The following is a 21,779-nucleotide window of genomic DNA, read 5'->3' as shown; positions in this document are numbered from 1 at the left end:
CCCTTTGAACTGAGGGTTACACTATGGCATAGTTTCCAGTTGGGCAGGAGGCGGTGACCCAAGAATTCTGCTCCCCACTCCCCGCCCCGTGTTAAGGTGATGAACAGGTAGGACTGACCCCAACGAGGGCACCAGGTCAGATTTTGAGCCTCTTCCTCCACTGCCGCCCTGCGGCTTCTCTAAGAGCAGAAAGATGCCTGCCCCTGCCCCAGGCTTGGGGGGAAGCTGATGCACCCCCTGAACAGAAACCAGCATGACAGCGCTGCTGGCTTCACCTGTTCCCTAACACTTGCTGCCAGGGCGTCCCCGAGGCGGCTGGCACACCTGTGGGCCACTCGCCACACTTGCTAGGGTCCTGTGCCAGGCACCACGCACAGGGAAGAGCAGAAAAAAGGACGGTGAGCTCAGAACTCAAAGGCCAGGCAGACCTTTCCGGGCCAGCCCTGCCTGCCGTGCCTGGCCGAGGTGGGGAGGGTGAGGCTGTGAGACCCCACAGGGCATGGAATGCACAGATGACCCCAGGTAACCCTGCAGAGGAGCGCCCTTCCCTCCCGCCCTGGGGTTCTTTAGGGTCCTTCCTAACTAAACCTTCCCAAGACTTAGTTAAAGGCAGATTTCCTACACTTAGAGCAGGCCTCGCTGCCGGCCTCTTCCAAGTGACTATCAGACCCAGAAGGCTCCTGGGTGTGCACAGTGAGTGGGGACAGCAAATTGCTAAAGATAAGCCCACAATCCACAGGGCCAGTTGCTCCCCCTGTGCTCTGCCTGGTAGCTGGCTGGGTGGGGTAGGGGGCACAGGGCCAGGCTTAGGGGCAGGGAGACTCAGGGGGAACCTGCTGTGGCGGCAGGAAGGACGGGCGCCTGCAATGGAAGGTAGGGGTGTTCTCCTCAGCAAAACCTCCCCTGTTGCCCCACGGCCAGCCAGAGCAATTCAGCCCTGCCCAGCAGGCTGGTGCTCCTCATCCGGCAGTGGCTTTTCTCCAGCAGCAGCTGGTCTTTGGTTCTCTGGGCTCATCGCGAAGCCGTCAGAATAACTGACAGCAGTTTAAAGCCTCTTTAGAGTCCTTGAGTTGTATTTGGGATTGGGTCCACTTTGGACCAGCTGCTCAAACTGAGCTGTGGCTCCCTTAGATCCGTGAGTACCTGTACACACGTCTCAGGTACCTTCAAATGCCTCCTCCTGGAGGGAACCTGGATGAGCCCTGCTGCGTGGTAGACACAGCTGAGTGTCCCCATGGGACAGGCTGCCTGCAGGCCATGGACCGAGTGCCTGGACACAGCTCTGGGCGGCTGCTCCCCAGGCTTCCTCAGCTGCACCCCAGGGCCCCCTCTAGGCTCCAGCTCCTCTGTCCCTGACAGAAAACAGCCACCAGAGTGGCCCGTGGGGCATCTACTGAGCCGAGGTCCCTGATGGGCATGGGACTCTGGGCGTCCTCCCCGCAGCCAGGACAGGGGAGGCGGATGAAAAACGGTTGCACTCTTCTCACTGACGGGCCCTGGCCCTGATGTGGGTATGGGTGGGCTCACTGGCCTCGGATGGCAGACCCAGCACCGTGGACCTTGCCTGGGGGCAGCAGTCTGTGCCCTCCCCTCCACAGACTGATAAGTTTCTATTATTCCTTCCTTCATCCACAGGTGGCAGGCCTGTGCCTGCGCTGGGTGTCCCCAGCTTCGGCCCTGGGTCAGAGCTGTCACAGGCTGGCCATACCCAAGGACACCCCTATCCTCACCTACTCCCCCGACTCCCTCCGTCCATGTCCTCTTTTTGCTTGACTGCCTTCCGTGTCAGTAGTTAGCAGAAGAGACGCAGGTGATGCCTCCTGCGGGGCAGCAGGATGGGAGCAGCCGTCTGCGCCAGGCGCAGGCGTGGAGGACGCACGCTGTCTCTGTGATCACACCACAGTGAGCCCCAAAGGCATCCCAGGGGCAACTCAGGGCCTCCCCACTCTTACTGTGGCTCAGAGTGGGTTCCCTCTGGAGCCCAGTGTGCACCAGGTGCTCTGCAAGGCTTGGCTGTGCCACCTGACGCAGGAGCAACTCTTTATGTTCCTGCACTTATATATAACAAGGTAACCTTCACAACAGAAAGGCCAGTGGGAGCAAGAAAAACACTTGCATCCTGCCTGGCTCAGAACGTTGGGTGACTTTGGCGTTCAGAGCAGTCCTGCCAGTTAAATTTCCTTCTTAAGTGGCGGGGGCGGGGGGCGGTGGGAGGTGCAAAGGCGGCTGCGCATCTCCCATCCGCCCAGGCATGGCGTGGCCTCGGGACTCGCGCAGACGTCCTGGGCCTCATCACTGCCCTCTGCCCCGTGTGTATGCCCCACACCCCAACCATCACAGTGTGGCGTCTTCTACCCAATAAAATAGATCCTGTGCCACTTTTAACCAGACGGGGCTGCTTGCCTTTTGGTAATTGTGTGCCACCTTCTGGGGTTTGTACCCTAGACTTGACCTACCCTCCCTTCTTACCCCTCACTTCTTACCCCAGCAGGACGGCAGGACTATGATCTCCTGGTGATTGGTGGCGGATCTGGCGGCCTGGCCTGTGCCAAGGAAGGTATGTGTCCTGTGTCCTATATTCTGCTGACATCCCAAGGCTTTCAGGGCTGGGTGGGGATGTGTCCCGAGGGGCCATGAGCAGAACGCACTGCCTCCACAGTTGGCTGCCAGGGTCCTGTCACCCTGCCAGGGTCACCCTAGCACTCTTGTCACTGTGCCCTTCTCCGACTGCACCCCAGTTGTCTGTGCCCCACACAGCAGCCAGGCTGGAACCCCAAGACTGAGCCTGCCCTGCTTGGCACCAGCCTCAGGCCTCCCAGGATCTCCCCCCGCCAAAGGGATACGCCTGCCGCCATCCACACCCTCCCTCTCAGGGCTCCAGGCTCCTGCCTCTTTGCTGTTTTGCAGAAATGCTTCCCTAGGTCCGTTTGGCCGTGTGCCTTGTCCTGGCGGTTGCCCTGCCGAGCCGGCTTTTTACCTGCCCTGTTAGCTGTGGGGCTCACTCACTTCCCTTCAGTCTGTTGCTGAGATGACCCTACTTAGAACCGGATCCCTTCTGCACATCCAGTTCCTATCATTGGCTCCACTATCCTTGTTCTCAGCCCTGGCACTGTCCGGCAGATATCACGGTTTGTTCTGCTGGCTGTGTCTCGCTCTCCAGATGGGCTGGACACCCAGGTGGGCCAGACACTCAGGGACGCTGAGCTGAGATGTGTGCAGTAAACGGGCAAGACCTGGGGACATCCTGGGACATCGTGTTACAGTGTGCTGCTCACCCAGGCGGCAGAGCTCACGGCCAGAGTGTCACTGTGGACCCTGTGCTCTGCTGTTGGTGTGCCCGGTGGTCTGCTCCCCAGTCTAAAGGACAAGGAGGCAGATGTGGGAGAGTGAAAGAGAGGAGATGGGAGAGGGACAGGCCCCTAAACAAGAGCGCCTTGAGCAGGCACCCTGGCCATGAAACTCTGGCTCTCCCACGGCCGATACTGGGTTTTAGAATCACAGATGGCGTAAAGGAAATTCGCCATCCACTGTTCTTGGTCTGAGGGGTGCGGAAGGGGGCCGGCCCACACTAGGCGCAGGAACGTGGGGAGTCACCTGGCTGATTTGGGGGTCCACAGAGAGACTTTCGGTCTCACCCCACTGAACCACTGAGCCACCCCAGGAAACAAACTGCACAGATGGCCAATTGTTTGTCCCTTATAGCAGGAGAAAGCCCTGGACCTGTGTCCACTCCATTGTTGTCTCTCTAGAGATGTATCTCAACCCAGTAGAGTGCTCTGGTCTATCATTGGCTTTTATAACGGTGGCATTTGTCCCTGTGGACGATCACACTTTTTTACAGCTTTATTGAGACATAATTGACATGCAATCAATCATGCATTTTTAAACAACCTGATAAGCTTTGACATAAATGTACACACCTGTGAAACCAGTACCGCAGTCAAGATAGCGAACGCATTCGTCACCCCTGTATCGGTGTGCTGCGGCTGTCGCAACAGGTAAGCATCAGAGACTGAGCCACCTAAACGACAGAGCATGTTTTCTTACAGTTCTGGAGGCTGGAAGTCCGAGTTCAAGGTGCCAGCAGGGTCAGTTTATTCTGAAGCCTCTCTCTCTGGCTGGTACATGGCCACCTTCTCATGTGTCCCCCTATGTCATCCCTCTGCGAGTGTCTGTGTCCTAATCTTTTTTAATATAAAGATACCAATCACGTTGTATTAGCGCCTACCGACATGACCTCATTTTAACTTAATCACCCGTATAAAGACCCTATCTTCCAATAAGGCCACATGCTCAGATTCTGGGGGTTAGAACTTCAATCTGGGAGGGACACAGGTCAACCTGTAACAACCCCCAAATTTTCCTCAAACCTCTCGAAGCCCTTCCTGCTGCCCCTTCCTGCTGCGTCCCCAGTGATCTGCTTTCGTTCACTATACGTTAGTTTGCACTTTCTAAAATTGTGTATAAATGGAATCATGCTGTATGTGTTCTTTTCTGGCTTCTTTCGCATAGCAAAATTATTTTGAGATTCGTCTACGTTGCTGTATATATCCACAGTTCATTTCTTTTTCTTGCTGATTGGTATTCTGCTGTATATGTATATTTACCACATTTTGATTGTCCATCCACCTGTAGGTGGACATTTGTGTTTCCCGTTTTTGGCTACTGTGAACAGTGCTGCTGTGAACATTCCTCTGTGTGTGTGTGTGTGTGTGTGTGTGTTTGTGTGTGTCTGTGTGTGTGTCTTTGTGTGGATGTATGTTTTAAATTCTTTTGGATAAATGGCTTACAAGTCGAACAGCTAGAGCGTGTGGTACCTCTCTTGTTCAGGGATCTTTTTTTCAGTTCTTTCAACAATATTGTGTAATTTTCAATGTACAGGTCTTTCACACCTTTTGTCAGATCTGTCCCTATTTCATATTTTTATAACAGTTTTATCAAGATGTAAGTCACACACCATACAATTTACTCGTTTAAAGTAAATAATTCAGTGGCTTTAGTGTATTCATAGAGTTGTGGGGCCATCACGCCAGTCAATTTTGGAACATTCTCATCGCCCCTCCAATGAACTTTGCGCCCATGAGTAGTCGTTTCCCTTTTCCTCCGGAGACACCATAGTCTCCGGCCACCACTATCCTGCTCTCTACCTCTAGGGACCTGCCTCTTCCGGGCAGTTCATGTAAATGTGTGGTCTTTTGTCACTTAGCACAATGTTTTCAGCATCCATCCATATATATAGCATGTGCTAGTACTTTATTCCTTTTTATTGCTGAATATTATTTCATTTTATGTATAGGCCACATTTTGTTTATCCATTTGTCCATTGATGGACATTTGGATTTTTTTTTTTTTTTTACTGCTGCTCTGAACATTTGTGTAAAAGTTGTTCTATCGACATGTGCTCATTTCTCTTGGGTAGGTGCCTAGAAGTGGAGTTGCTGAGTGGTATGATAACTCAGTGTTGAATTTTTTGAGAAATGTCAGCCTGTTTTCCAAAGTGGCTGCATCAATTTATGCTCTCACCAGCAAGTATGAGAGTTTGAATTTCTCCATATCCTCACCAGCACTTGTTATCTGCCTTTTTTTTTTTTTTTAAATTATAGGCCATTCTAAGGTATCAAATGGTATCTCATTGTGGTTAACTTGCACCTTTTCATGTGTTTATTGGCCATTTGTATATCTATGGAGAAATATCTGTTCAGAGCCTTTGCCCTTTTAAACATTGGATTTTCCTTTAGTTACTGAGTTATAAGAAGTTTTAATAATGTATGAGGTCTGTCCAGAGGTATCCAGCCATGTGATATGAAAAATAGAGACATTTATTGAAGAAGATATGAGATACAAGAAATATTGTACATAGGACAGTGACACCTCAGTTTCCTTCAAAGTAGGCAGGCACCTTGGGACCTCACACAGATCTCCCAGTCGCCATCAGCTGCCCCATTGTATTTTCCTGAATTTCATTGACAGTCTGAAATCTCTTCCCTTTCAAAGATGATTTTAGTTTTGGGAAAAGCCAGAAGTCGCAGGGTACCAAATCTGGGCAATAGGAGGGCTGAGTCACCTGGGTGATTTGATGTTTCACCGAAAACGCTGCATGAGACGCGATGCATGAGTGGGTGCATTTTCGTGATGAAGGTGCCAGTCACCAGTTGCCCATAGCTGCAACCTTCTGAATCCCCTGAAGAGTTTCCGCGAAGGAATGTTCAAGTTTAACTCAAAATTTGATGCAGATTTGTTGCTCTACTTGCTCAATCATTTTAAATGCGACAGCCACACAGTGCATGTGCTCACTCAATGGTGCCTACCGCTCCCACTGACTAGTACAGTGACGTCATCGTCATTCATGAATGTGCCTTCCGGTCCACTCTCCTTGGCTGCCAGGTACATCGATGTCATGCAAACTGCTCTTGTTACATTAACAATGGCTGGATTTTTCTGGACAGACCTCCATATTCTGGATACTAGACACTTGTCAGATAGATGATTTGCAAATGCTTTCCACTTTTCTGTGGATTATCTTTTCACTTTCTTGATGGTGTTCTTTGCAGCACAACAGTTTTTAATTTTGATGAAGTCCAGTTTATCGATTGTTTCTTTTGTTGCTTATACTCCTGGTATCATAGCTAAGAACATAGCTTAGAACACAGTTGCCTAATCCAAGGTCACAATGATTTATGCCTGTGTTCTCTTCTAAGAGTTTCACGGTTTCAGCTCTTACAGTTAAGTCTTTAATTCAGCCCTTACAGTTAAGTCTGGTGTAGTTCTTAATTGTTGTTCTGCTTCCTAGATCTGAGGATTTATGGTGTTCGTCAAGCGGTGAGAATTTTTAACCGTTGTTTCTTCAGTTAAGTTTCCTGCCCAGCCCTGCCTCCTTCACTTCTGGAGACTTTAATTACACATGTATTAAGCTGCTTGAAGTTGCCATGCGGCTCTTTGGTGCTGTTTTCGTTTTGGATATTTTGTATTCCTATGTTCTCAAATCCACTAATAAATGATTCTGCAATGTCTCATCTATTATTAACCCTACTCAATATATTTTCCACCTCTTGTATTTTAATCTCTACAAATTTGACTTAGGTCCTTTCTTTTATATCTTCCACGTCGCTCCTTAATTTCCTGAATGTATGGAACACGGTTACAGGACCCATTTTACTGTTATCTAATTCTGACGTCAGCGTCGGCTCTCATCCACTTTCCACGGACTATTTTCTCTTTATGGCTTGTATTTTACTGCTGCTTTGCATGCCTGGTAATTTTTGTTTCAGTCCCAAATACTTTGAACTTAACCTTATTGGGCTCTAGATATTTTTGTATTCCTAGAAATACTTTCTAGCATGCTCTGCAGGTAGAAGACAGTTTGGTCTTTGGGGGTCCTCCGCTAAAGATTATTCGGCAGGCGTGGAGCTGAGCACAGTCGAAGGCTCCTTATTCTCAGCTGCGGAGACATGACCTTCATTTGTATTTATTCTACGCTGGAATCCTGTGTTGTCTCCAGGCTGCCATCTGGGAATGCGCACTCTTCCCAGCCCTGTGTAAACACTGTGCCCTCTGATCCCTCTGGATGGCTCTTTCCCGGCCCAAATGGGTTTTTAAATGAAGTCTTCTCAAACCTTGTTCTAACTGGTAGCCATGAATGGAGCATGTTTCATAGTGTTTGGAACACTTTGGGTTCGTGACATTTAAGTCAGGCGTGGCCTCTGAGGCGGTCAAGTCCAGGGTGCGCAGGCTGGCCAAAGCAGCGCCGAGGGGAAGCCCTGTGATGAGCTCTGGCTAACCGGTGTCACTTTTGCCCCAGAACCTGGGGCTCAGGGCCCAGGGGAGCCTGCTGATGGCCAGTGGGGAGGCCAGGAGGCTCCAGACAGGGGGTGTGGTTAGAAGCCTGGATCTTGCCTCTGCTCTGGGCGCTGGCTCGCCCTGGCCCTGCTGTTTCACGTCTTCTGAGCCTTGGTGTCCTCATTCTGAGAGCAAGATGGCTAAGGCTCACCCAGGAGGCCCTGATGAGGGTAGACCATGGGTGGAGGCCCCACGGGGTAGCGTCTGGCGGGGAGGAGAGGAGGTAGCAAGTCCCCTGGGAGGGCCTGGCAAGCCGAGGGCCCTCTCCTGGGGAGTGGACACCCCTTTGATGCCTCCCTGCACGCTTGAGGTGGGCACTGGGCTCGGCCTGCGTTTCTAGGCCTGGAACCAGGTGGGGCGGGAAGTGAGGGAGAGCTGGGCCCAGAAGAGGGTTCCACCTCTGGGTGGCGGCAGGCGGGGGAGACACGGGTGCAGAGGTGGTGGGCACCACTGGCGCTGGCTCTTTCCCGCCCCCTTCTGGGTCACATAGGCCCCCAAGGTCCTCAGCCCCAAAGCACCTTCCCAGTTGTGCCCACCTGTCCTCTCCTCTTGTCATTCCAGCTGCGCAGCTGGGAAAGAAGGTGGCCGTGGTAGACTACGTGGAGCCTTCCCCCCGAGGTAGGCAGCCCTGACTGGAGCCATGTGTCCTGGAGAAAGGGGTGGGAGAGGGCCATTCATGGCACGGAGGGCAGCTGGGCCCGGAACCAGTCCCCTCAGGCTTTCCAGAGTCTCCAGAGAATGTCCTGTTTCTCCCATAAGCTGCCATTACTTTTAAGTTCCTTGTTCCTATTTAAAAATGACTCTGAACACAGTAATACAGAGCACATCCATACGGCAGGGTCGCCTGGGCCATCTTTGAGTCACAAACCACAAGTTAAAGGAACTCTTAACCATAGAAGAACAGGAAAGCTTCGAGAGTCACCTGAATATAAATCTAAACATGCTCTTCTCAACATACCAGGCACGAAGTGGGGCCTTGGCGGCACCTGCGTGAATGTCGGCTGCATCCCCAAGAAGCTAATGCACCAGGCCGCACTGCTGGGGGGCATGATCCGAGATGCCCCCCACTATGGCTGGGAGGTGGCCCAGCAGGTCCCACATGACTGGTGAGGAGCCCGGCTGTTCCAGTGCTTTTCTGCTCCTCACGGGGGTGGGGGGGGGCTTTTTCACCTGCTAACCCACAGAGGAGCGGCTTTGCATCCAGTGCGATGTCTGGAGACATTTTTGGTTATCACCACGGGGTGAGGTGAGGCGTGCACTGCTGCACCTGCTGGGTAGCACCCTGAGATGCTGCTGAAGGGCCCACAGCGCATAGGAGGCCCCTACAGAGGGTGACCTTACCCAAAGGCCAGTCATTCTGGGTGGGAGTTGTTTCAGGTTTAGCAGGCAGCGTGTAGTCCACTCAGAGCTACGCACAGGCCCCTTCTTGGTGCTCAGGTAACCTGGGCGCGGAGCTGCTGCTGTGTCCTGACCACTGGGCCGGAAGCCCTGTTTCCCATGAGTCTAAAGGTCCAGAGCCTCAGGCCTAGGGCAGGAGTGGTGGCCGTGGGGAAGGGCATCATGCTTTACCATTTGGAGAAACACCTCTGTTTCTAGGTGTTTCTGTTAACGCACCGTTTGCATCTAACAGTCTGTTTGGGGCTCTACAGCTACCACTCCTGTGGTGGCTTATAACATTTTGTTTTGTGCAACAACAGGAGGAAGATGGCGGAAGCAGTTCAAAACCACGTGAAGTCCCTGAACTGGGGGCACCGGGTCCAGCTGCAGGACAGGTACTGAAGCCTCGCCCGGCCCCCGGCCTTCTCTGGGTCATTTCATACCTTGACAAGCCCTCACTCTCGGGGGGCTCGGCCGCATAAGACCAGAAGCCCCTGCTCATAGGGTGGAGTGTGCAGATAGGCCGCTGACAGGGGCGGAGGCTGCTCTGTGCGTGGCCCCAGCAGAGCCCAGAGCAGCAAACGTGTGGGGCATGTTATGGGAGTGACCGGGGTGGGACATGCCAAGGAGCAGGTGTGCTCGGGGCTGAGGGTACGCGGGCCAGATTGGTGCATGGTGAGGACCGTCCAACCGGACAGTCCCTTCCCCGAGTGGCAGGATTTTTCCTGCTGGGGCCGACCACGGCTCTGTGGAGGGACCCGAGCGAGCCCAGCCCAGCTGGTGCAAATGGGAGGCCCAGGCACTGCCCGCTGAACCCCACTCCTCACCTCTCACCTCCCAGTTCTACACGGTGGACCCCACTCCTCATCTCATGCCTTCTGCGCTGCGACCCTCATATTTGCCTCGCGCTTCCAGCTCCCTGGGCGCAGTGAAGGGGCCGGCCTCGCGTGCTGGAGCGAATGTCTGACATAATCACTCTCGCCTGAGAGTGCCAGGCCCCATCAGCCCTTGGGGGTCTGCAGCCCGGCTCCCGACACGTCCTCCCCCTGAAGCATCCCCCCTACAAATGGCTGCCAGGAGAGGTGCCTGGACCTGCACTTGACTCAGGCTTTGCTCCTTGTCCAGGAGTTCTGCCCTGTGCCCGTGTGGGTCATAGAGGGGACAGTGGTCCCTCAGAGGGCTGGTGGCCCTCTTCTGAGCGCCCTTAGCTTGGTCCCCAGGTATCTCCCTGGGCTGTGCAGATGGTCTGGGCCCTCTAACCTAAGGAAGCTGAGCTGAGCTGCTGCTACTCTGGCTTCCCTAGAGGTCCCCCAGGGAGCTAAGCCACATCGTGTCACTTCGTCTCTGAACGGGGCTCAGGGTCCCCCAGTGCAGTTTTCTGGAGGCATCAGGCTCTGCCATTTCTTCTTTCCAACCCTGGGTGGGCACCAAACGGGCCAGACGCCAGGCCGGCTCAGAGCAGCCCCCAGAAGGAGGCTGGCGGACAACTGTGCGTGTGTCCTGCCGCTGTCAATGGGCTGTAGGGTGAGCGCGGGCTTCCGTAGGAGCTTCAGGTGGTACATGAAGGCACGGAGCTTGGCACTGGGGAGAATGTAAGGTCAAGGTAGCCGGGAAGTCTTACCAAAGCCGCCAAGAGCCCAGCGCTGCAGCATAGCCTTTGTGAGTGGAAAGGGCGGGCACTTCCGCACACCCTCCTCCCCCTCGTGCTCTCATTGGACCCGTTCTCCTGGCCTCACGGTTCCCTAGAGACTGGGGGTGGTGCCTGCCTGCTGGGCATCCTTCCTTGCCAGTGGGAAACTGGTGGTTTGGGTGTTTTGGGGTCACTGAGTGCACGTGGGAGCCTCTTCCTGGTGGAATGCACGTAGGTGACAGGGACTGGCCCCAGGGCAGGCCCAGCCACTTCTGTCAACACACTCCAGGGCTGTACTTGTGCCCTCAAGGTTGCGCTGACCTGGCTTCCATCCCTACCCAGAAGCTGTGGACACCATGTCCCGGGGGCCCCCTGGGGAGAGGGCAGGCTGCCCCCAACCCACGCTCCGCGGCCCGTGCTCTCCCCACCCGAGCTGTGGGCGGGAGATGGTGGGCCGTGGGCCCAAGCTCACACTGTAGCAGTCTGCACAGTACTCCCTACCTAATCCCGTAGGGGGTGCTAAATTGGCATAGGAAGTGTTTGAAAATCTTACTTATTTTGCAGGAAAGTCAAGTACTTTAACATGAAGGCTCACTTCGTGAACGAGCGCGTGGTTTGCGGCGTCATGAAAGACGGGAAAGAGGTGAGCCCCGACCGCTCGGCGGACCTTGGTGCTGTTCTCAGTAATGAATGCTGCTGGATTGATGGGGCAGGTTCCTCCGAGGCTGCTTGCGGTCCTTTCTGAGGGGTGACACGGGTCACGGGCAATTCGCACTGCCCAGGGCTGCCGGCTGCGGGGGGCGGTGGGCAACGGGCTGACACGGCGGGCGATCGCTCCCTCATAGGGTTTGTGGGGATTCCAGGAAACCAGACGCCTGCAGGGTGCTTTGTAAACTATGAAGTGCTTGGAATTAGGACATTCCCCCTGCCCTCTTCTGCATGTCCCATGGTCCCTTGATGGCCTCCCAGTTCCACAGGGCCCGCACTGTGGGGCAGGGGTTGTAATTAGAATCGTGGGTCTCTGCCCTGGGGTACCTGCTGGCATCGAGTCCTCTGCGTGGGTGACCACGGTGTACCTGTTTGACGGTGGCTTTCTCGGTTCCTTCTCAGACTCTGCTTTCAGCTGAGCACATTGTCATCGCTACTGGAGGGCGACCAAGGTACCCCACACACGTGAGTGTCCCAGAACGCAGCCTTCCCCCGCAGCCTGGCCCTATTCCTTGGTCCCTGGGCTCATGGGATACACTGTTTACGCTCGCGCTTCCCCGGCCAGCGGCACTCCCCACTTTTTCCCCTCTTCAGATTCTTTATTCTGTGCTCATTATTGTTACTTTCTATTTTCCGATTCTCTCTTGAATCTGCTCTGCTGAATCCAGTGTCCAGGACGCTCACACTGCTGAATCCTAAGAGCCATTAATTCCCTCCTCAGCTGGCGTCTGGGACGCCACCAAATCTGTTCTCCTTTTATCTCAGCGTCACTTGTTCTGTCTCCTTTGTTGATTCCTCATTTTCTATTCAGCCTCAAAACACTGGAACAGCCCGGATTTAATTAAGCCTTGCTCTTCCTCCTCCAAACCCAAATCTTTTTTTTTTTTTTAATCCTCACCTGAGGATATGTTTATTGATTTTAGAGAGAGAGGAAGTGGGGGAGAGAGACAGAGACAGAGAGAAACATTGATATGAGAGAGAGAAGCATCGATCTTGCCTTCCATATCCTCCCCGACCAGGGATTGAATCAAAACCTAGGTATGGACCCTAGGATAGAACCTGCAACCTTTTAGTGTACGGACAACGTTCTGACCAACTGGGCCACCTGGCCAGAGCCCAAATCTTTTTTTTTTTTTTTTAATTGACATAAAATTCACATACCGTACAGTGCACCCTTTTAAAGGGTACAGTTCAACGGTATTTCTCAGAGTTGTGCAGCCGCCACCACTCCTTAATTCCAGGACATTATCATCACTCCAGAGTGAATCCCTGTACCCTTGGCAGTTACTCCCCATTTCCTGCTTCCCGCAGTCCCTGGCAGCCACGAGTCTGCTTTCTGTCTCTATGGTTCTACCTGTTCTGGACCTTTCACATAAATGGAATCACACAAGATGTGGCCTTTGTGACTGGCTTCCTACACTTAGCATGTCTTCAGGGCTTGTGCACAGAGTAGCGTGTGTCAGGACTTCATTTCTGTTTATGATGGAATAATATTGCGTTGCATGTGTATGCCACATACACATTGTTTATCTGTCTGTCCATCGATGACCATCTGGGTTGCTTGCACTTTTAGCTTTACTGAATAATGCTGTTATGAACACCTGTGTGGAAGTTTTTCTGTTGGACTTAAGTTTTCACTTTTCTGGGTATATACCTAGGAGTGGAGTTGCTGGGTCTTCTGTTATATTTATGTTTAACCTTTTGAGGAACTGCCAGGCTGTTTTCCAAAGCAGCTGCACGATTTCATATTCCTGCCAGCAGTGTATGAAGGTCATACTTTCTTGTTTCTTTGCATGTCATATAGTTTTTTTGTTGATAATGGAACTTTATAACTCTGGAAATCAGAACCCCTTGGCACTGTAGGATTTCGTTTATTGTTGGGTGATCTTTCTGAACTGATTTTGTAAAGTCTTTATTCTGTGTTGGGTGAGGCCACCAAATTCTCTGCTCAGTTGGCTTAATAGTCAGCTAATGACTACACCGAGATTTCCTTAAATACCCGGTGCCAAGAAATCTCCCCGTCTTCACCAAGGGCCCCGGCGGGCATTTTGAGGCATACCCTCAACACTCAGCCAGGCAGGAGAAACTCTGCCTTAGCCCTCACTTCCTGCTGGTGCCGCGCCTGAGGACAGCCGGAGGCGAGAGCTTAGTGCCACGTCAGGCCCCTCTGGGCATGTACGCAGCCCGGTGCCCACGCCTGGCCAGCTGGGCCCCAGGAACACGGAGCTTTTCAAAGCCCCTGTGGACATCTCATTCCTCAGCTTTTCCTTTTATGCTTTTGGTTCGTCTGCGGTGTGCGTCAACCGCTATCCATCACTCCAGGCAGCCGTGATGTTCAGTCATGGGGCAAATCCTCCCCAGGGAGAGGCTTTCAGCACTGGGCGAGTTCAGGCGAGGTCAGGTGAAGACAAGCCTATCGAGCAGGGTCTTTCAGGGAACCCCCAGCAAGGCCAGCCAATGGCTGTGCTTTGGGAAGGAGCTTTGAACGGCTCCAGCTCTGTTCTGCTCTCACCATAGATTTTTCAAGGCTGCCACTGAGCTGGGGGATGGGACTAGAGTAAGTTAAAACTCCACAAAACTTTTCATTCTTACCAAGTTTCAACCATTTTTCTCAACGTTCCTTGTGTTGCCACAAGCCTTCAGTACATTTCCAGTGTTATGAAAAAGTCGAATCCGATTGTTTTTGCCAGCTCTTTTTACTGTTTTTATGGTGGGGTGAGCTTCCGGAGGTCCTCAGTCCAAGCCATTTTTGCTGACATCCCCTCCTGGCCCAGCCTTACGTGTGGGGGCTTCTCTGTCCTCCCCATCCCCCACAAGGAAGGGAGAGCTGAGGAAGAGGCCCCAGGTGGAGTGAGGGGGAATGGGAAGCAGGAAGGGAGGACAGAGGGGCTTGTTTGGCTGAGGCCTCATCCTTGAGGGTCTCCCAGGATCCCCAGGAAATAGGCGCCACAAGCCCTGAGCTTCCCCGTGGGCTACAGCCATTGCACAGGCCCACAGGCCCCATGGACCTGGAGCTCCCCCACCCCGCCACCTCCCCTACTCAGACCCGGATGGACCACGGATGGAAGAACAAGGAATGGCTCTGTTTCTTCTCAGGCACCTGTCCCGAACCTTCGCTTTCTGTTTAGTGCTTTCCCTGGAAATGGGGCACCAAGGAAAAGACATACCTCCAGTCCTCAGAGACCCCCGGGCCTTCCCTTCTGCTGTCAGGCCAGCAAGAGCAGCCTCCGGAGTGGACCAGGCCACTGTGCCCGGGGCTGGCCCATGGCGGAGCTGCGTGGCTCCGTAGGATGGCAGGGCACTGTTGGTCAAGTAGCTCCAGCAGAGGGGGCTAAGCAGTCACTGCCAGCGACCCCTCACCCAGCAGCCAGGCCCTTCGTGATTCTGCCTAAAGCCCCTGAAGGCCATAGTCAGCTCCTGGGGGCCCGACGGTCATCTCAGTTCCTTTGAGGCACCGGGCAGAGCTGCATGCCCATGCTAGGGTGCCCGCTGCAGAGGCTGGCCTGGTGCCACGCTGCTGGACCTCCGCTGGGCAGCGGCTGACGTCTCTGTTTGCCTGGAGCAAGAGGTGGCAGGAGCTGCCAGGCCTGGTCCTGGCTGCCCTGCTCTCTGACACCTCGCCCAGGATGGCCCTCCTGGCCACCCTCCTGGGTGCCTGCCAAAACTCACTGGTGTTTTAGTCGCTTTGATTTTCAGGCCTTTCAGTTTTCCTTCAGCAAACCCAAGAAATTCCTGACTTTATTTTTTTTGCCAATTGGAATCATAAACTGTTTGAAATCCATTTCCTCTCCAGCAGCACATCTTACCTCCCAGGCCTCAGAGGACGCTCGTCTTCACGTCTTCCCCGCCTGCTTAGCGGCGCCCGCTCCCCCCGTGGGCCCTGTGGGGACACAGGTGGGCGATCTGCACAATTCCCGGGCACAGGGCCCGCCTGTGCTTCCCTCAAGCGCAACCAGCCTTCAGCTGGCCTCCCGGCCGCTGGCTTGCTCCCCACCCTGCCTAGCGTCCCCTGCCATCCAGCAGCCCTGCGCCTGGGTGACAGTGGGGTCCTAGAAAGCAGAGAGGACAGGACTGCCGGCTGTGCCCGGGCTCCCGGATCACCTCGCACAGCCCAGGAGACCTCGGCGCTCACAGGCTGGGCCGGTGGCACACTGAGTCAGATATAGATAGGTCACCTGTCCCAAGAGGCGACCACCGGAAACAGTCCATGGAGCGGGGACGTGCGCCCGCAAGTGGGCTGCGAGGTTCTGGCTGCGTTCTGCCTACACAATGGGCACCGCCTTTGAGGAAGTCTTCAGGGCAGGCCATGTACCACTCGTCTCACGTGGGTCCTTTTTTCTGGATAGATCGAAGGCGCCTTGGAACATGGAATCACGAGTGATGACATCTTCTGGCTGAAGGAGTCCCCTGGGAAAACGTAAGCCCTGACGTGTGCCTGAGTGGGTTCCTCTTTGGTCATCTTCATCAACACTCATCTGGGCTGTGTGCATTCTTTCCCGGCTACCGGAGGGGAGGATGGAGAGCCCGTTAGTTGTGTCCCTTAGAGGGATTGTTACACATCCTGTGACTGACTTGGAAATGCTGGCGTGTGTGTCACAAAGCGAGTCAGACATTCAGGGCGTTGGTTTTCCAACAGGATTCCCAGGAGCCACGGGATTCTGGTGGTTTCTGTCAGAGACGTCAGACAGGGGGGCATTTAAGGAAGGAAAGAGGTTCAGGTCGTCAGAAAAGCCCTGAGCCCCTCTGGCCTCCACCAAACATTCCCGCTTTCACCTGGCTCGCACCTTAGTCTTCTCTGAGATCTAGCAAAGAAGGCCCCAGAGGCCTCGGAAATTACAACCTAATTGTGGAAACGGGACCTGTGGTGTGTGCGTGGTTTTATGCAGTAAGTTGATTTCCAAATCCACAAAGCTGTCTGTTCAGGTCCGGACAGCCCCTGCTCCTGGGCTCTGGAGGGATCGTCTTGCTTACAGGGACTAGAAAGGCCACCAGAGGGCGGCAGAGGCTTGGTCGTCAGCAGCACTCTGCTGCCTTGGGACTTGTCTACCAGAAAATAAGGGTGGAAAAGTGTGGCCAGAGGTGGACAGGCGTGTGTGCACAACTACACGTGTGGGGTGGGGTGTGAGGATGTGTTGTGTGCGTGGAGGGTGTGTGTACGTGTGAGCTCTGCTCACATCATCGTTTCCTGTTCGTGAAGCATCTTTGTTCAGGACTGAGGCTGGATTCCCTTCAATGGATATGGTGTCGGTTATTTTTTATTTCTCTTTCCACCATTCATGAGTTTCTCTTCTTCACTGTTATAAAATGCTGCAATGAGAAACCTTTGGTGTGCATCTGATATATTACATATACCTGTCAGGGTGTTTTCACAAGTAGGAGCCTCAGGTCCAGGGCAGGTGCCCTTCCTACCTGCACATCCTGGTGAGCTGCACCCTGTTAACACAAGCATTTCCGCCTCCTGCCCCCCTCCTTGCGGAAGCGTCAGCTTTTCCATAGGCATCACGCGGAAAGGAGCCTCTCCTGCTCCCGTCAGGTAGCTCCAGGTGCTTCTGCCTGAGGCACGTCTGGGTCCTTCCCAGCATCTTCGCTCAAGCTCACGCAGGTTCGAGTCCCTTTATCACCTTCCGCTGGTCCCCTAGGCTGTGGATTGTCTTTTGACTTGGAGACAGTTTCTCATGCAGAAGTTTTGTCATTTTTATGTTGTCACATCACTTTTTTCTCTCGGCATAATTTTTGGGTTTCTGATCTTTTATCTTGGACTATTCAGCAGGTTAAACATGACCTGGTTCTCTCTGTGTTTGCTATTATTAGTTATCTTTCTGTGTATTTATGGGCCATTTAAAGTTGAGCGTCTGTACGTGTGTTTGTGTGTGAATATCTGTGTGCATGTGTGTGTAAATTGTCAGCGTGGTCCTTGACCTGCTTTCTATCTGGTTTTTCTTTTTCCTCTCTTATCTCTCTCTTATCTTCCAGCTGGTTTGCATATTAGGGCTGTGATCCCGTGTCGTTTACGTTGCAGGCTTTCTCAGCTTGTCATGTCTTTTAACTTGTGCAATGTACAAATGTTTTTTTTAAATGTAACTTAGATCTCTTTTTACACTTAATGGCTTTTAGATTTATTGCATGTTCAGGAAGGCCTGCACCACCCCCAAGATCGTTTTGGGAAAAAAAGCTCCCGTATTTTCCCTTAGGGCTTCCACCCTTCAGACTTGCCTTTGTGTCCCTGGGTGTTTGCAGTTCATCTGTGGGGTGGTGAGGTGGAGACCGGGCTGCTGGAGTCCAGGGTCACTGCCCGCCCAGCCCCTCAAGCCAATCTGAAGGCTCCTTCCAGAGCTGAGGGAGCCCCTGTCTTGCTCCGGCTCTCGGCTCCAGTTTTCCTTTGCCACTGGCGGGAACGCCTGGCATCGTCCTCAGGTCAGGCTGGGGAGGGAGGCCCCGGGCGCGGCGGGTACCGACAGCCCTCAGCGAGGTGGCCCTGGCTTGGGCTGCTCCTCGGAGGCCATGTCCTGGGGGCAGCGGCCCTTTTGCCCAGGAAGACACGGCCCCAGATACTTTGGTCAGGAAAGAAACTGCAGTGTTTATTTTCTTCAGAAAAAAAAAAAAAATTAGAAGATTTTTTTTTTAAACAAGCTCTTTCGTTTAGAAGGAATCTAGGTATGTTATTGTTTAAGAAAAAAAGTGTTTGCAATGTATCAGTCACCCGTTTCGTTGTGAGCATGATTTATGTGAGGAAATGGTTTTTTTAAAAATTAAGCTGGAGATATATCCCTGTACGATGCTTCTGTGAAAATGCAGCTTTTGTCCGGTGCTGTTAATGCAAGTTGTAACAGTGTGATATGGGAGTCAGTGTTTACATGTTACATTCCTCCGCGCAGTCAAAATAAGCCCGCAGGGTCTACAGTAGCATTTCTGTATTTTATCAGCTTGGGCTGGGGCTGAGGGGGAGGCCTCTGCTCACACTTGGAGGGGCTGTTTCTGCCAGATTTATTTGCCTTATAAATATTCCCCGTGTTTATTTTAACTCGCCTTTAAAATGGAGCTGAAATTAATATGGACCCGAGGGCTGCCCCCTGGCCCCAAGTGCCTCCCGTCACCGGGCGGGGACGTTTCTACTCTGCCCCATCAAGGAGGCCGAGGCGGTGGCCGAGAGTGCCCAGTGGGCCTGGCCTCCTCCTGCAGCGGGTGCCTTGTCCGCTGATCAGCTCCCCAAGGCCCGCCGGAGGCCTCGGGTGGGCACACCCAGCCCCAGGTTTCTGGGGGATTCTGCAGCATATCCAGGCCTCCCTTTCTGCTTCTCTCCGGGTGATGGGGCATGGGCAGCAGCTGGGACCTTCCCCCAGGGTGCGTCTGCACGGGGCACAGTGACCAGGAGCTTCGGATTGGGCAGTGGAGCCCACGGCGGGGCCTGCCACCTTCAGCCTCCTGCGGCTGCTCCACGCCGCCTTTGCTGCTCTTTGGGCACCACAGTGGTGTCCTGGACTCATGGACGTGTGAGGAGTCCCCTTTCTTTCTTAGCTCATGTCCGGGTCTGAGGAGGCCTGAAGGCAGAGGGGCGTGGCCAAGCCTGAGCCCAGCGGGTGGAAAACAGAATCAGCAGCCTCACTGCACAGCTGGGTACCTGATTTGGAACCCCTGGGGGTGACACGTCATGTGGAGAAGACTCCAGCAAGCGCAGTGCGAGTTCCCGAGTTCATGAGCAGGACCCTGTGAGGCCAGGCAGGGGCAGGCCAGCACCTGCAGGGACTATGGCAGGACTGCCCAGGTTGGCATCCTCAGCTCCGCCGCCTGAATGCCAGCTCGGTGTCCGGCTTGTTTGCCATTTCCTTTATTCTTGCTCCTTAATTTTTCTTTGGAAACCCAGGATGGACAGAAGGTGCGTGGATGATTCTGGAGGAAGGACAGGGTCCTCTGGGCTGGCAGGAGCCCTTTTGGAAGGAATGGGCAGGGGAATAACGACCACTTCGGGAAGCTGTCCACCACCAGTGAAGGAAGCAGGGGCGCAGAGAGGGTGCACAGCCTTACATGGGGAGACTCAGAGGTGGCGCTTAAGCCCTGCATGGCCCAGCCGCTCAGCTGGGCCGTCCCCGGGCCAGAGGAGGGAACGCGGAAAGGGAGAAGGTGGCCCACTCCCCACAACTCCTGTAAGGCCCTGGGGTGCCTGGATCCCGGTGCCCCCACAGCAGCCTGGCTTCACCCTGGTCCCACAGCACCGTGAGGCTGGCCTGCTCGCGTGGAGGGCTGCCTCTGCTTTGAGGCCTTCTGGCCCTAGGCAGCCTGGTGGGGACTTGGGCCCAGCCATGCAACTGCTCAGGCCCAGAAGCCTCTGGCCTGTGCCTGCTGCGACTGTTCAGGTGCCTTCAGGGTGGGGAATTGAGGCCACTGTGCTGTAGGCCCCCTTGGCTCCCCAGCCCGGCTGGGCAGCCCTCCGGCCTGGGGCTCACTCCAGGTCTTGAGGTCAGCCCCCTGCAGACCTGGACTCTGAGCTAGAGCTTTGGGCTGACCTCAGTGTCAGCACTTCCTCTGACGGCAAAGGGGGCTTGAATGAGACCGGAGGCACCTGGGGGCGGCCCTTCTCCCACGCTGGACCTACCAGGCGATTGAGTTGCCCTTTCCAGATAAGAACCAGGATGCCGTGGCTCCCACTCGGGCAGCCTAGGTCTCCTCGAGGGTCTGCAGAGTGAGGAGCTGACCGGCCTGTCCTGCAGCTGTCTGCGTGCATGCCAGCCCGGGACTGTGCCCGGTCCTGTGGCCGCCCCACAGCCTGGCCCTCTCTGTCCCTGGGACCCAGGGAGATTCTCTGTAACGTGGACCAATTTAACGCCACCTCTGAGAGTAGGTCAGAGAAGGAGCTTTTGTCTGGCCCTTGTTAAGCCCAGGGGCTGATTAGGTACAGTAATCATTTATCTCTCTTCCTAACAAGGGAGAAGAGTGTACATTTTATTTTGCAAAGAACCGCACTTGTAAATGTAGGAAAACTCACTGCTACTTTTTCCCCATTTTCTGCTGCCTTCTTTACTCGTTCAGTGTGACACCCTTACGGCCTGCAGAAGGGGGATCGGCCAGCTGCCGGGACTTGGCTGCCGGCCTGTAGATCGCCGCCGACCACCTCCCCGAGCATGTCCCTGGCACTGAGATGTGCAGGGCTCAGGGGCTGAGGAGCGCACCTCCTCGGAGCGGCAGTAGTTACAGGGTCAGAGCCTTGCGGTGGCACCCGGTACAGGGCCAGGAAGCAGGGGCTCTGGCCTGGTGAGAGTGGGCCCAGCAACAGGCCCGGGGGCGGGGTGGGGCTGGCCCACACTGCGGAGGAGGCCTTGGGTCCCCCACCCCTCGTGCCACCTCCCCGGGGCCCGCTTGGCATTTCCTGCGCTGGCAGCGCTGCCAAGGGGCCAGGTGCCTGCCATGAGGCCCTCACTTTGTGTGGGTGTTCCCCTTGGGGAGCAGATCAGGGGCCTTCAAACTCGAGAGGCAGGTGGAGAGCTCTTTAAGCCAGGGCTTCATGGGCCTGAATTAAGGCTTTTGTTTCTGTTTCCTCCCCCCATTCAGATTTTGAACAAGCAAGCCTGCCCTGTGATTAGGCTAATCCTGCTATAGTTATACCTTCATGTAAAATGTTTGCACACTGAAAGGCACAGGGAATAAAACTGCCCCAGAACTCGTGGAAAATTGAATCAGGGGCTCCAGGGCGCAGTGGTGACTTCCGGTGGGGCCGATGCCCTAGTGTGGGGCCACCCGATGCAGTGATAAGGCGAGTGTTTCCAGCCCTCAGAACCTCACTCATCCCCTTCCCCGCCGGGCCCAACCAGCTAGTCCCCTGACTTCTGATGCTGCTGGCACTGCTGTCCTCCCTTGGCTGGCCAGGGCCTGCATTGGTCACTGTGACTTATTATCACAGTGACTTTGTATCATAATTTCATATCTTAAAAGTTCATACTTTTCATCATATACATTAAGTCCAAAAAAAGTTCAGTTAGGTTTTGTTACTTTTGAGAAGGTAACAATGCATAGACACTTATACGGGATACCACACGGGTGCCTGGGCCCCCCTGCCTCCCTCCTGTACTGAGTTCGCTGCCCTCAGCCCACTGGTGACTCCGTGGCTGTGCCTGCAACTCCTGAGAGGAGGCCACGCGCCAGCTGCTTCTCACAGGGCACCTGCGGGAGCGTTCCACGGGATACGCCACTTCTTGAAATGGAATTATATCATTAGTACCTGCCGGGATTAGAGCTG

General features: G+C 54.2%; 1 protein-coding gene across 3 annotated transcripts in view; it reads left to right on the top strand.

Annotated features, from left to right (window-relative positions):
- TXNRD2 (thioredoxin reductase 2) overlaps positions 1-21,779 on the top strand; it is a 47,665-nt gene that overhangs the window by 1,546 nt on the left and 24,340 nt on the right. For 2 of the 3 annotated variants that reach the window (XM_054592863.1, XM_054592862.1), the window contains exons 2-8: positions 2,489-2,557; positions 8,398-8,454; positions 8,798-8,942; positions 9,534-9,608; positions 11,408-11,486; positions 11,954-12,016; positions 15,898-15,968. In XM_054592863.1, coding sequence (XP_054448838.1) covers positions 2,489-2,557; positions 8,398-8,454; positions 8,798-8,942; positions 9,534-9,608; positions 11,408-11,486; positions 11,954-12,016; positions 15,898-15,968 — 559 coding nt within the window. The remainder of the gene's footprint in view (positions 1-2,488; positions 2,558-8,397; positions 8,455-8,797; positions 8,943-9,533; positions 9,609-11,407; positions 11,487-11,953; positions 12,017-15,897; positions 15,969-21,779) is intronic. The other variant, XM_054592864.1, reaches the window with a different exon arrangement.

This window comes from Pteronotus mesoamericanus, unplaced genomic scaffold (genome assembly GCF_021234165.1).
Source record: "Pteronotus mesoamericanus isolate MK-2021 breed Mesoamerican mustached bat unplaced genomic scaffold, CSHL_Meso_final scaffold_371, whole genome shotgun sequence".
Taxonomy (NCBI): Eukaryota; Metazoa; Chordata; class Mammalia; order Chiroptera; family Mormoopidae; genus Pteronotus; species Pteronotus mesoamericanus.
The sequence above is the reverse complement of the archived record's forward strand: the minus strand, read 5'-3'. Positions and strand labels throughout refer to the sequence as shown.